Genomic DNA, 15,357 nt, shown 5'->3' with positions numbered 1-15,357 from the left:
TACTTTTAAAATTTCATTGTTTGATATATTTTTAAATTTATATTTACCGCATAGTGGATTAATATAACTGATACATTTATATTACTAGGATATTTTAATAATGTAGAAGATTATAAATTTTATGATATTAATATAGAGTATAACTTCTGGGAAGTTACAATAATGTTGTTTATTAACTTTTGTGATCTCAAAACACTGTAGCCAATTTAGATAGAATCTAAATAGCTTAAATTGCATAATTTGCCTTTCCCAAGTGAATAATGTATACAAATTTAGATAAAGATTTTCATATTGTGCCATAAAAGTTTTCAGATAAAGTTTCTGTATTCTACAATATAGTTTAACAAGATGCTTACCAGAAAAGTGAGGTACACTTCTAGTTGTATAGTGATCGTGTCAACTTAATCTCCTTTTTGTTTGAAGTTATCTTTTAAATAGATACTTGTTTTCTTATTCTAAGGTAGACTAAATGCTCTCAAGAATATACTTATTTTGATTGGTTATTTACAAATATGGAAACAGTTTACAGGCCATTCCCAATCCAAAGTTCTCTTACTGTATTATATTCTGTTTACTTTATTATCAAGTTAATTTGCATTTCCTGAATGTCAGGGAAAAAATCAATCTTGAAAGATAAAAATGATTATGATAGTAACATTAGTAAATGCTAATATTTATCTACTTTGTACTGTGCTAGGCAGTGTACAATGCCATCTCTAATTCTCAACAACTATGCAAGATAAATGGGTATTGTCCCCATTTTATAGACAAGGAAGTAAAGCACAGAGAGATGTAGTAACTTGTCTATGGACAAAAACAGAGCTTGATTTAGAAGCATACCAGCCAGGCCATTGTCCAGGTAAGCAGTCTCTAAGGAACACTGAAATATCCCTGGAAATATATCATGATGGAGAAAATTACAATGATCACAATTCCTCTCAAGGAGAGGTTGGAAGAACACTTTGATAGGCTGCCTGGGTATGTGGCAGAAGTGTGGAAGTGAGACCCTTCCTGTACTGCATGATCAAATAATGTGCCTTCTAAGGAGGGTAGGTGAGGTTAGCTATAGGTCTTCTATTTGAGTAAGTTAGGGTATGCAGGTTTGGGCTCTAGCTAAGTCACGGGGAATATTAGAGAAAGCCTCCTTCACCCATTACCCTGCAGCATCAGCCTTCTCTAAATGTTGGACAAGTACGTTAAGAATATGTGTTTGGAGGGGCAAAAAATTACTAGCTTATGTAAGGACCCACATGCCTGAGTCAAGCCCTGGTAACAAGGCTTTTGAGGGCAGCAGTAGCCCAGTTAGAGCAGCCACTGCAAAGACGCTGGCTGCAGCAGGGGAGGCAGAGCTGGCGGGGGCTGGGAACAGTTGGGAACCCCGTCCCCTACTGAGTTGGTGGGGCAGGAGCCCCACACTCCTGGGCACAGGTGCAGCTGCCCAGCCACGGCTCTGGACCTGGGCATCCCTGTGCTCTTGGAGTTCCAGGAAGCCCCTTGCCCCTGCAGGCTTGAAAGTGCCTGCTCCCACTGCCTGGCCTCTCTCCGCTCCCAGCACCCACTCCAGGGCAGAGCAAAGCTGTGGCCGAGCCCAGGTGCTAGCGCAACCTGGCCAGGTGTGCATGTGCTTGGGGTGGTGCTGAAATGCCAGCCCCCTGCCACCTCCGCCCCCTCTGGACTTTAGGCACCAACAAGCATGGGAGGGAGGCTGAGGCAGGGACTGAGGGCAGCTTGGTGTGGGCCTGCAGGCACCCCTCAGCAAGAACAGCCTGGGCACCATAGGCCATACATTGATGGTGGCAGGAGGCAGACAGGCTCCTGGGCAGAAAGGGGCAGTCCCTGGTGGAGCTCCACCTTCAAGCCAGGGACAGCCTGAAGCCTGGGGGCCAGGCTGTCAGTTCCAGGTGGAGTCTGTGGCCCAGAGTGAGAACTTACAGTGCTTTTTCCAAGCCCTCCCATGGCTGCCCATGGATCAGTCAGCACTCACTTCCTCCCTTCTGAGCCCATAAAAACCCCAGATCCAGCCAGACTCACACAGATGACTGGAAGACCTACCTGCAAATAGGAGCTACCCACTCGGTCTCCTCTCCACTGAGAGCTGGACATTTGTTGGGATGACCTGCCTGCAGATAGGAGCCACCTACTTTGGGTCTCCCAAGAGCTGTTCTGTCACTCAATAAAGCTCCTTTCCACCTTGCTCACCCTCCAGTTGTCTGCATACCTCATTCTTCCTGGACACAGGACAAGACCTTAGGACTTGCCAAATGGTGGGCTGAAAGAGATGTAACACAAACAAGGCTGAAACATATCCCTCTCCCCAGCTTGCCACATTGCAGGCGATGAGAAGGAGAGAAGAGCTGTGGCCCTTCAGGGAGCCCAGACCTAGGGGCTCTGCGAGCCAGGGCTGTGACACCCTTTTGGGGTCTTGGTGGTTTCTGGCATCTCCAAGTTTCCAGGCACCACTGCATTCCCCTTGTCCAGATGGGGGTGCCCACAGTGGAAGATGCTTATGGTGTATCTGATCAAACCGCAGGCTTGCATGGAGCCAGTGCCTATGCCGGCTTCTGGAGCTGCCTGCCCTGCTACAATAGCCAGTGTGCCTGGCTGTGCACAGTGGCCAGACCCCAAGCTTGCTCATTAATACACCTCTCACTGCTCCATGCCTGGCTTCCCCTTAGCAGGCATGGGATCCAGGCTGGTAGCATGAGCAAAGTGCAGCCTGCCAGGCCAAGTGGGCAGAAAGAGCCCAGTGGGCCAGAACAAAACTTGGGCAAAGGTGCCACCAGCCACAGAGGTTTCTGGCTAGAAAAGCAACACCCTAAAGATCCTGAGACACTTTTAAGTGGTGGAGCCACAATTTAAAGCAGTTCATATCTGACTTCTACTTCCTGATACCTCTCTCAAAGTTAATGGTACACACTAAAGTAATTGAAAGATTTTTTTCTTTTATTTTTAGTTAGCTATAACCAACTATATCACTGTTGGCTCTTACTTTTACTAAGACTGATCTTTATCCAGAAACAATAAAAGTAAGAATGCCCATCTAGCTGCTATGACCCATATGGCATCAAGCCCTATTTCAAAGTTAGGTAAGAAGATAAAGAACAGCAGCCTGGCCAACATGGTGAAAACCTGTCTCTGCTAAAAATACAAAAAATTAGCCAGATGTGGTGGTGTGTGCCTGTAGTCCCAGCTACTCGAGAGGCTGAGGTGGGAGAATCGCTTGAACCCAGGAGGCAGAGGCTGCAGTGAGCTGAGATGGTACCACTACACTCCAGCCTGGGTGACAGAGTGAGACCCTGTCCCCGCCAGAAAAAAAGATGTAGAACGGGAATCAGAAAACTTTTTCTGTAAAGTGCCAGATGGTAAATATTTTAGGCTTTGTGGGACAGGAGTCTCTGTTGCAGCTCTTCAACTCTGCTGTTGCAGCTTGGAAGCTGCCACAGATAATACCTAAATAAATGAATGTGACTATGTTCCAGTAACATTTTATTTAAAAAAACAGGTTTAGCTGGGCACAGTATTCACACATGTAATCCCAACACTTTTGGAGGCCAAGGTGGGAGGATCACTTGAGCCCAGGAGTTCAAGATAAGCCTGGGCAACATAGGGAGACCTCGTCTCTACAAAAATTACAAAATTAGCCAGGCATGGTAGTACATGCCTGTAATCCCAGCTACTTGGGAGGCTGAGGTGGGAGAAATACTTGGGCCCAGGAGGCTGAGGCTGCAGTGAATCATGATTGTGCCACTGCACTTCAGCCTGGGCAACAGAGGGAGACCCTGTCTCAAGAAAAACAAAAAACAATACCAAACTAACAAAAAAAAAGCAGGCTCAGGCCAAGAGATTGGCTCTTGAGCCATAGTTTGTCACCTTGATCTAAAAAAATACAGTAAACTCCTTTTAATAACATATTTTAAAAATATTCTGATGTTTATATATCTTTAGGAGAAGATATTCTTGAGCTAGCAATTATGACTATATTGAAAAGAATCAGATAACCATCATATAATGGGTACAAAGAACTCATAAGTATTAATGCTAGGAGACGGGCATAGTTGCTCACATCTGTAATACCAGGACTTTGGAAGGCCAAGGCAGGAGTATTGCTTGAGCCCAGGAGATCAAGACCAGCCTGGGCAGTATAGTGAGACCCTGTCACTACAAAAAAATTTAAAAATTAGCTTGCGTGGTGGTGCACACGTGTGCCCCAGCTACATAGGAGGCTAAGGCAGGAGGATTGCCTGAGCCCCAGGAGGTTGAGGTTGCAATGAGCCATGATTGTGCCACCACTGCACTCTAGCCTAGGGGACAGAGCAAGACCCTGTCTCAAAAAAAAAAGAAAAAGAAAAAGAAAAACAGTTTTAGTGCTAGGGAACAGCAGATATTACTTAGAAGATAAGGATACTGATACTGTAGTTCAATTTTCAGCTCTGATATTTAGTAACTGAATGAGCTTAAGTAAGTCAATCTTTGTTCCTTCGTTTGTAAAAGTGGAGACTACAGTACTTACAAATTTCCCATGAAGATTAAAATAAATGATTTAATTGTTCATAAAACAAACTTACTGTATGCTATTCATGTATCATGCACTGTGATAGGCACTGGGAACTGGGAAATTAAGTAAGAAATAGTCCTTTTACCTCAAGAAATTTGTAGTTTAGTAAAGGAAACAGAACCAGAAACAAGCAGCTTTCATGTGATGTGATTAATACTATAACTGAGACATACAAAGTACAGTGGAATAGAAAGGGATAGAGCTTGCCATTTTATGGAGCATGGTGTCCTGTCATAGTGAATTAAACATAAGTTTCATCACTGCTACCACCTCAGAGTATAAAAAAGAATATATAAAAAGAGCATGCAAAGCTTTTGTTTCTCAAAAACTGTGTCTCTGGATTCTAATCTTTCCTCAATGATCTTCTGCCGTATCTGTTTATGATCATATTCCCCCATTCAGAAAGAGCCTGCTGTAGTACACTTCAAGTGACACTTAGAAGGAAATGAAAGAGGTGAAATAATTTTTAGTCCACTGTATTGACACATGGTTTACATGGACCCAGTTTAAGTGTATGGTTTGATGAGTTTTGACAAATGTATACTCCTATGTACCCATTACCCTTATGGCAAGAAAGAGAAACAGAACATTTCTATCACTTTAGAACATTCTTTTCTGAGCCATTACAGTTAATACTGATGCCTACCCTGGCCTCCAGGCCACCACTAATCTGCTTTCTATAATTATAAATTAGTTTGTCTGCTCTGGAATTTTATATAAAAGAAATTATACCATATGTACTCTTTTGTAACTGGCTTCTTTTATTCAGTATAATATTTTTTGAGGGCACTAATTTGCCAATTACTTTTGATGAATATATTCATCTATGTTGTTACATATATCATTAGTAGTATTCCATTTTATACTGTTTACCAGTGTTGAACATTAAGGTTGTTGCCAGTTTGGGGCTACTATGAATAAAGGGACTATGTACATCTGTTAACAAGTCTTTGTATGGATATATGACTCATTTCTCTTGGGTGGAATACCTAGAAGTGGAATTTCTGTGTTGTATGGTAAGTATATATATTACTTTATAGGAAACTGCCAAACTGTTTTTCAATTTAGTTGCACCTTATTATGGTTCTACTGGCAATATATGAAACTTCCATTTGCTCCATATCCTTGCCAAGACTTGGTATTATCAGTCTTTTTTATTTTAGTCATTCTATACCATCTCTGTGGTGTTTTAATTTGTATTTTCTTAGTGACTAATGATGTGCATCTTTTTATATTCTAATTGTGCATTTGTATATGTTATATTAAGAACTATCTATTCAATCTGTTCAAACCTTTTTCCTTTTTTTTTTTTTTTTGAGACGGAGTCTTGCTCTGTCGCCACTCTAGAGTGCAGTGGCACGATCTCAGCTCACTGCAACCTCTGCCTCCCGGGTTCAAGTGATTCTCCTGCCTCAGCCTCCCAAGTAGCCGGGACTACAGGCGCCTGCCACCACCCCTAGCTAATTTTTGTATTTTTAGTAGAGACGGGGTTTCACCATGTTGGCCAGGATGGTCTCAATCTCTTGACCTCGTGATCCACCTGCCTCGGCCTCCCAAAGTGCTGGGATTACAGGCATGAGCCACTGCGCCCAGCCCCCATTTTTATAAAATAGCTTTTTTTCTTTTTGAATTGTAAAAATTCTTTATCTATTTTGGGTTTAAGTCCTGTCAGATATTTGTATTTTAAATATTTTTCCAGTCTGTTAATTGTCTTTTCATTTAATGTCTCTTGAAGAACAGAAGTTTTAAATTGTTACAAAATCCAATTTATTTTTTAAATGTTTATGAATAGTGTTTTTGTGTCCTAAGAGATCTTTGCCTTCCCAGGATCAAAGATATTTTGTTTGTTTATTTTTTCTAGAAGTTTTATAACTTTATTTTACATTTAGGTCCATGATCCATTTTGAGTTAGTTTTGTCAAAGATCATGTTTTCCTTACCAGTATCTGGTTGTTCCAGAACCATCTTTTGAGATTATTCTTTCTGCATTAAATTATCTTGACTTTTTTCTCGATTCTGTTTTATTGATCACTGGGTGTATCCTCATACTGTCTAGTTACTGTAGCTTTATTGTAAATCTTGAAGTCAGAGTAAGTCCTTCAATTTTGTTCTTTTTCAGTATAGCTTTGGAAATTTTAGGTCCTTTGCATTTCCACATAAATTTTAGAGTCAGCCTGTCAATTTTTACAAAATAGCCTGCTGGAAGATTGACTGTAATTTCTTCTACTCTATAGACCAGTTTGAGGAAAGTTAATATCTTAACAATACTAAGTCTCCCAAACCATGAATGTGGTTCTTTAATTTATCTCAGTGACGTTTTGTGATTTCCAGTGAATTGATCTTTGTTAAATTTAACCCTATGTTTTTCATGGTTAGGATGCTATTTTCAATAGTATTGCTTTTTTTTCTTTTTTGACATGGGGTCTGGCTGTCACCCAGGCTGGAGGGCATTGGCACGATCTTGGCTCACTGCAATCTCCTCATCCCAGGTTCAAGCCATCTTCCTACCTAGCCTCCCAAGTAGCTGGGGACTACAAGTGCGCTCCACCATGCCTGGCTAATTTTTGAATTTTTGTAGAGATGGGATTTTGCCATGTTGCCCAAGCTGGTCTCGAACTCCTGACCCCAAGCAATCTTCCCGCCTCAGCCTCCCAAAGTGCTGGAATTACAGGCGTGAGCCACCACACTTGACCATAGTATTGCTTTTTAAAAGCTTTATATTCCAATTGTTCATAGCCAGCATTTAGAAATATAAGTGATTTTTGTATATTGACCTTTTATCTTATCACTTTGATAACTTATTCATTTTTCTGTTGATTCGTTAGGATATTCTTTGAACATATCAAATATGCGAAGCAGTCTAGACCTCTAATTTTTTTTTTTTTTTTTTTTTGAGACAGTCTCGCACTGTCGCCCGGGCTGGAGTGCAATGAATGGCGTGATCTTGGCTCACCGCAACCTCTGCCTCCCGGGTTCATGCAATTCTCCTGCCTCAGCCTCCCAAGTAGCTAGATTACAGGCATACGCCTACAATGACTAATTTTTTTGTATTTTTAGTAGAGACGGGGTTTCACTGTGTTGGCCAGACTGGTCTCGAACTCCTGACCTTGTGATCTGCCCACCTCGGCCTCCCAAAGTGCTGGGATTACAGGCGTGAGCCACCGCACCCGGCCTCTAATGATTTTTAAATCTGTCTTGCCTTCTGTGTGCTTGTTCATTTGTGAAACATGTACTGGAAAACCTCCTTTATTTTAGGCATGATCCTAGGCTCTGTAGATACAGAATCAAGGAACTCATTGTCTGAGGAAGGGGACAGATAAGAAAGTGACTATATTTAGTAAAGTGAAATAACCATGGTAATAAATACAAGCCAGGCCTCCTAAAGACCTTTGGTTTCTTAACAGATAACTTGCTTTAGAATTTGGAATAATAGAGTTTAAAAGTAAAAACTAATATTTCACCTAATATTTTCATCATTGTCCAAGTCACAAAATTTAAGGTAAAAGAGATCTTAGAAAGTGCCTCTTCTAACCACCTTTCCTTACAAATAAGAAAATAAGAGTTGGTCCAATTCCCACAGCCAGTTAGTAAACTGAGAGAACACTCTTGCTGCCTAAACCAAGTCACGGTCCTCAAAGGTTGGATTGGATACTCACTGATGGCCAATTGTCTGTTCATATTTGCTTATTTACCAGACACCTCCTATGTGTTAAGCATTATCTTTGTGCTAGATATATGAAAAAAATAAAATTTATTCCTGCACACAAGGAATTCACAGGCTAGTTGAGATAGATAAGAAAAGAGACAATTATAATAGACTGCTATTTTCTCCAATAATGTTCCTTAGGAATCATTAGTTGCAAGATATAGAAACCTATTCAAGCTAGCTTGAATTAGGAGAGATTATTTATTGTAAGGATATGAGGAAATTATATGGAACCCAATAGCAGGAAGTACGGCCCCACCTTACTAGAACCGGAAGGACAGGTTCTTCCCCCTTCCCTCTTTTTGCCATTCCTTCCTCTCCACATGGCTTCATCTCTTTGTATCTGCTATATTTTTCTCTCCCTGCGGATTACTTCTGCTCATTCATCTACTTCTTCATTCAATTTGGCTGCCCCCAAATATCGGCCTCAGACCTTGAATCCATATGACTTTGTTGACTCTCTATACCTTTTTTTTTTTTTTTTTTTTTAGAAAAGATCTTGCTCTGTCGTCCAGGCTGGACCCTCTATCTCCCAGGCTCAAGCTCTCCTCCCACCTTAGCCTCCCGAGTAGCTGGGACTACAGGCGTACACCACCATGCCCACTAATTATTTTATTTTTTGTAGAGACAGGGTCTCAATTTGTTGCCCAGGCTGGTCTCGAACTCCTGTGCTCAAGTGATCCTCCTGCATTGGCCACCGCGCACAGCTGACTCTCTATACTGAATTAATTCAGTCTCTCCCTCCCAAACTCCAGACTCTCAGGCGAGAGCCTTTCATTGTCCCAGTTTAAGTCATGTGTCTACTCCTAGTCCTTCCAGCCTCTTAGAGGATAATAGGCAGTACAGGTTTTCTAAGACTATGAGTGGAAAGAAATGATGGATATCACTTATCATCATCGAGAGATACAGGCAAGTGGTAAAGCAGCATTCTATTTATGTTCCTACTTATATATTCTTTTAAAAGTTTCTTTCTCTCTTTTTTTCAAGGTTTGAATGTTTCAAGATCAAGAACTCAGTAAACTACCATCTGCTTTTTACCTTAGTTCTATTCAGTTTAATAGTAACCACAGTAAGTCATATTTTGTTTCTAACAGATTAAGCATGTAAATTCACCATTTATGGAGTTTGACATATTTTACTTCCAGTATTTGCCTCATGCTGTCAAACTGAAATCTTTCTACACAAAACAAGAATATCACACTGACAAATATTGCTCCCTTGTTCCCTGTTCAAATGTTACTTCTCACTGTAATTGAAATATTTTTAAAAATCTGTTTAGTTTTTAAAGGGAAAAAGCAAAACAAATATTTAGTAGCAATAATTGGGAAAAATTAATTTTTCTCATAGATGGACATATTAACCCCTATTTGTTAAAAATGAGAGATAGGCTCTGCTCCATTGGTCCTAATGTGACTGTTTTATTGGTTAACTTTTCTCTAGTAAGTTGAGATAGCTAGTCACTTCTAATTCTACATTAATGCTTTTTTTTCCTCAAGTAAATTGCATTTTATAATATGAAACTATTTATTTCAAAAAACATTTATTGAAAACTTACCATGTCAGGCACTAGAAATACAGAGATGATTAAAAGCAGTTGCTATCTGTGAGGAGCTCATTCTATTAGAGATTTTAGACATGTACACAAAGAATTGCATCAAAAGATAATAATTGCAATAATAGGGGTAAAAACTACTTACATGGTGATGAGATAAAGGAAGTTCAATCAAGCCTTCATGCATGGGTCAAGGAAAGCTTCCGAAAGGAGGCATTTGAACTAGAATTTAACTGATGATTAGGAGTTCATCAGACCCCTGGGCAAGAGTGCAGTGAAGAATTTGTAGATAGCACTATTGTTTGTTCATAGGCAGAGAAGTTTGAAACAACATAGTGAACTACCATTTTCAATCACTTACTATATGCCAGATATTGTAACTACGTACTTTACCTTTATTGTCTCATTAAATCATCACCACTGGTAGAATTGGGCAAGATTTAATATGGCTGGAACATATGGTAATTGAAGAGCAGTGAATGAGTCTAGTGAATTAGACAAATGTCAGATTATAAATACCCTTCTATGCCTTAAGAGTTCAAATATTTATCCTCGAAGAAGTGTGGAGCGGTTGGGCGCAGTGGCTCACTCCTATAATCCCAGCACTTTGGGAGGCTGAGGCTGGTGGATCACCTTGAGGTCAGGAGGAGTTCATGACCAGCCTGGCCAACATGGTGAAACCCTGTCTCTACTAAAAATGGAAAAATTAGCCCGGTGTGGTGGCACTCCCCTGTAATCCCAGCTACTCAGGAGGCTGAGGTGGGAGAATTGCTTGAACCCGGGAGGCGGAGGCTGCAGTGAGCTGAGATCGTGCCACTCCACTCCAGCCTAGGCTACAGAGTGAGACTCCGTCTCAAAAAAGAAAAAGAAGAAAAGAAAAAGGTAGTGTGGAGCCAATAACTGGTTTAAAGGAAAGATGTAATCAGATACGTGTTTTAGAAAGATTGCTCTGGTTATGGAGGCTGGATTATAGGAGTATGAGGCTAGACCCAGGGACTTTTGTATTTGCTTTAGTAAGATATGAGACTCAGGTGAAAGTAATATAGCTGTGGGGTTGAAAAGAAACAGTCATAAGTAAAAAACTGCAGGATATGTGACCCACTTCATAGTAGAGGGGGTGAAAGTAGAGTAAAAAGGAGTTGTCTAGAATGACTCCTGGCCTGGTTGTCAGGATAGATAGTATGTCCTTAATCAAAACAGGAAACTTGGAGGATGAACAGCTTTTGCAGGATAGATAATGAGTAGGTTTGCACCATGGGGTAGGGTAGAGATAAATTCAATATGAAATATGTTAAGATTGAGGTGCCTGACATTAACGACATCTGAGGCTTAACAGTTAGGCTGGACTAAAGATGTAGATTTGGGAATTGTCAGGGTATAGATAGTACAAAAATATGAGAATAGATGACCTGAAAAAGTAGCATGGGCCGTTAAGATGACTAAAGGGGCCCGGCACAGTTGCTCACACCTGTAATCCCAGCACTTTGGGAGGGATGGGAGGACTGCTTGAGCCCAGGAGTTCAAGACAAGCTGGGCAACATAGTGACTAGACCTCGTCTCTACAAAACATTTTTTAAAAATTAGTTGGATGTGGTGGATGCACCTGTAGTCCCAGCTACTCAGGAAGCTGAGGTGAGAGGATTGCTTGAGCCCAGGAGGTCAGGGCTTCAGTGAGCCATGATTGTGCCACTGCACTCTGGCCTGGGTGACAGAGTGAGACCCTGTTTCAAAACAAAGACTAAAAGTACAACCTAATGAAATACTTACATTTGAGGACTAGGTGGAAGAAATGGAGCTAGCAAAAGAGATTGAGAACAAGTAGTCAGAGATGTAAGAAAGTCAGGAGAGCCTGATGTCATTGAGTACAAAGATTTCTAGAAGTGAAAAATGGAAGAGCAGTTGCCTCTGAAAGGATGAGTACAATGAAGATTGAGAGCTAATAGAAATTTTCAGTTGGAAGACCAGGTAACCTTAATGAGGATGCTGTCAGTAGTAAATTGATGGAGGCAGAAGCTAGATTTCAGTTAGTTGAGATGTTGAATAGGAGGTTGAAAGGGCACATATGCACTATTTACTTGTTTCCACATTACTTTGCCTAAACTACTGTATTAGTCCGTTCTTATGCTGCTATAAAGAAATACCCAAGACTGGGTAATTTACAAAGGAAAGAAGTTTAATTGACTCACAGTTCCACATGGCTGGGGAAGCCTCTGGAAACTTAACAAATCATCGTAGAAGGTGAAGCAAACACATCCTTCTTCACATGGTGGCAGGAGAAAGAAGTGCAGAGCGAAGGGGGAAGAAGCTCCTTATAAAACTATCAGATCTCATGAGAACTCACTCACGATGATGAGAAAAGCACGGGGGAACTACCCCCATGATCTGTTCACCTCCCACAAAGTCCCTTCCCCAACACATAGGGATTACAATTCAGATTACAATTCAAGATGAGATTTTGGGTGGGCATACAACCAAACCATATCAACTACATATTGATTAATCATGAAAGAATTGTAGAATTTCAGAGGTGAAATGAAGTCTTGTTATGATATCAAAGAAGGGAATCAAGTCTAGAGATTGTCAGTGACTTGCCTGGCCAATCAAGTTTATATAGAGAATTGGTGGGAGAGACAGATGTTGAAGTCAGATTTAAGTTTGGATCCAGGCTACTTAAAAACTTCGGGACCTTGCAAATTACTTAATCTCTCTCAGCCTTAGTTTCCTTTATCTATTAAATGAAGAAAATAGTAGTATATATTTTATGTTAGTTGTGAAAATTAATACCTAACACATAGGAAGGACTCCATAATTATTTGCTTTAAAAAATGTCTTTAAGAGGCATGTCCTTTTGCATTTCTTTTATTAGTAACAATAGGAATCTGATAGCATTACCTATATAAATGGAAATTAGTATTTTGAAATAAGAAATTTCAGAGATTAAAAGCATTCTCCCTTACTGGGTTTAGAGTTACAGATATATAATATCTCATACACATCATACTTTTAAAGCTCATAATGCTTAAAGGAAATAATCTGGGTTTTTTTTTTGTACTGAGGGTAGAAACTTCTGTAGCCAAATAATAAAATTATATAAAACTTTATGGGATTGCTACATTAAATAAGGATATAGAAATATCTAAATCCAGTACTTACTATCAAAGATATTACAGTCTCGTAGGGAGAGAAACAAACTATTAAATGCCACAAAGTTTATACATGAAGAGTAATGGTAGAAAGGAGGGTGACTGGTTGCTTCTGCTGTATAGAGAAAGGATCAGAAAAGGCTTCGAGAAGGAGATATAGTTTGAGTTGAATCCTAAAAGATGAGTAATGAGTAGAGGAGGATTTCTGAACAAAGTAAAGAGCAGCATGTTTAAAAATACAGAAGCGTGAAACTAGCACATTTGAGGAAGCCCAGTACTTTCTGGAGACTTGGATGAGGAGGAGACAAGAAGACAATAGTGAGACCAAACAGAAAGGAAGGAATCATGGAAGGGTTTGAATGTTAGGCTAAGAAATTTGAACTTTGTCTTGCAAGTGATGAGAGTCATGGCAGGGTCATGACTTGAATTTTGATTCCCCTGTACCATATCATTTAAAAATTGTGCTCCTGTAGGGTAATACATGCATGTTAAATCTTAACTAGGCATTGAACTTAATCATCCACATGATATTGGAACCTACAACTAGGGTTTGTGTAACTGCAAATGCATCTAGAAGGTGAGTTAGAGATTTCTGGAAGCATAAGAAAGCACAAGAAATTTGTTTTAAATGTCTTCACTTACTGAGCACCTACTGTATGCTAGACACTTTCAAGTATTTTAGCTTATCATTCCTCACCACTATTATTGTTCATTATCCAGATGAGGAAGGATGCATCTTTTAGTTAAATTACTTGTCCAAGGCATGTAGCAAGTAAGTGGCAGAAGTTGAAATTTACTCCTATCTCTAAGTCCAGTGTTCTCTCTGTTGTAGAACAGATATGCTATGGGGATTGTCAACATAACCTCTTCACTCCTCATGAGTATCCATGTATCCTTATCCCTCCTTGATACCGATGCAGAGTTTGGAGTGGTCCGCAACAGATCTAAAGCATTCTACTCACCATAACAGGGCTAGCACTGAGGAAATCCTCTTGTAGATACTAGCCCTCCTGTGGCATGCCACTTGATCTGATTGCTTTTACATGGCTGGATTCAAGTCAGTAAGATGGGGGAAGTAGGAGAGGTTTGGGATCTGCAGAGTAGTTGGATTCGGTTTTCCCCCCTTCATAATGTACTTCATTCACATGTGTTTTTTCTAACATTTTGCAGGTTTACCTTAAGGTAAAAGAGCCAATATTCCATCAGGTAATTTTTTGTAAATTATTACACATTAGATTGTTTAATGATACATGGCTGCTTTGTGATTTCCTTGTCTAAGAAATGATACGCAAATAAAAATTTTTTTAATGAAATAGTAGATGTTCTAAGGAAGTTCAGTGTTTAAAAGGGAGGTTGAAAACTCAAATGCTTCCAGGAGTTGGGTGTAGGTAACAGGAATATACCTGGGATAGCCAATGCGCAGGTCCAGCTGGCTGTTGGTATTCAGTAATACAGGGGCAACATTGCTATTATAAGCAGAAAGAATCAGGGAGCATTATGCACATACACATAAAGTCTTTTTATGACATCTAGAAAAGACAGACTGAAAATTCCTTGAATATTTTTTAACACATTTTTTGACATGGGAGGTGATGTACATTGAAGGAAGCAGACACAGGAAACTTTATTGTAGGAAATGGTGATTTAAGTGCATGCCATTATGAAACCAGAGTGAAATAAAGAAGCAGGCCTTTGAGTGTTGCCATGTGCCTGGTACTATGCTCACTACTACACAGACTTCTAATCTCACCAACAGTCCTACTAATTGGGAATCATTATATACATTTCAAGGAAAATTAGCTCAGAAATATTAAGTAATTTGCCCTAGGGTGACACAGTTATTAAGGGGGAGAGCCAGGATTATAACCCAGATTTGTCTGACTCCTTTTCACCATTCTTTTAACAAACAACCAAACAAAAATGAATAAATAAGCACGCTTTTCAGAAGTGTCAGAGTTTTAAAATATTTTGTGCTTATATAAACATTTACTAATGTTCTTGTAACTTTTACAATTCAAGCTATACAATAATCATCTAACTGGAACCTGGCTTTTCAAATATATTCTATAACCACATTATTATGCCTGCTTTTCTCCAGATCAGCTGCAGGTAGATGAACTAAAGTAAATGCTACAGAAAAGACATCCTTATGGCCGGGCATGATGGCTCACACCTGTAATCCCAGCACTTTGGGAGGCCAAGGCAGGCGGATCACTTGAGGTCAGGAGTTCGAGACCAGCCTGGCCAACATGGTGAAACCCCATCTCTACTAAAAATACAAAAATTACCCGGGCATGGTGGCGTGCACCTGTAATCCCAACTACTTGGGAGGCTGAGGCAGGAGAATCGCTTGAACCCAGGAGGCAGAGGTTGCAGTCAGCCAGGATTGCACCACTGCACTC

At 40.2% G+C, this 15,357-nt stretch overlaps 1 protein-coding gene across 2 annotated transcripts in view; it reads left to right on the top strand.

Annotated features, from left to right (window-relative positions):
* Positions 1 to 15,357, top strand: part of ACER3 (alkaline ceramidase 3) — a 165,325-nt gene that overhangs the window by 109,933 nt on the left and 40,035 nt on the right. For both annotated transcript variants that reach the window (XM_003254680.4, XM_030829388.1), the window contains 2 exons: positions 9,248 to 9,329; positions 14,126 to 14,161. In XM_003254680.4, the coding sequence (XP_003254728.1) occupies positions 9,248 to 9,329; positions 14,126 to 14,161 (118 nt within the window). The remainder of the gene's footprint in view (positions 1 to 9,247; positions 9,330 to 14,125; positions 14,162 to 15,357) is intronic.

This window comes from Nomascus leucogenys, chromosome 15 (genome assembly GCF_006542625.1).
Source record: "Nomascus leucogenys isolate Asia chromosome 15, Asia_NLE_v1, whole genome shotgun sequence".
NCBI lineage: Eukaryota > Metazoa > Chordata > Mammalia > Primates > Hylobatidae > Nomascus > Nomascus leucogenys.
The sequence above is the reverse complement of the archived record's forward strand: the minus strand, read 5'-3'. Positions and strand labels throughout refer to the sequence as shown.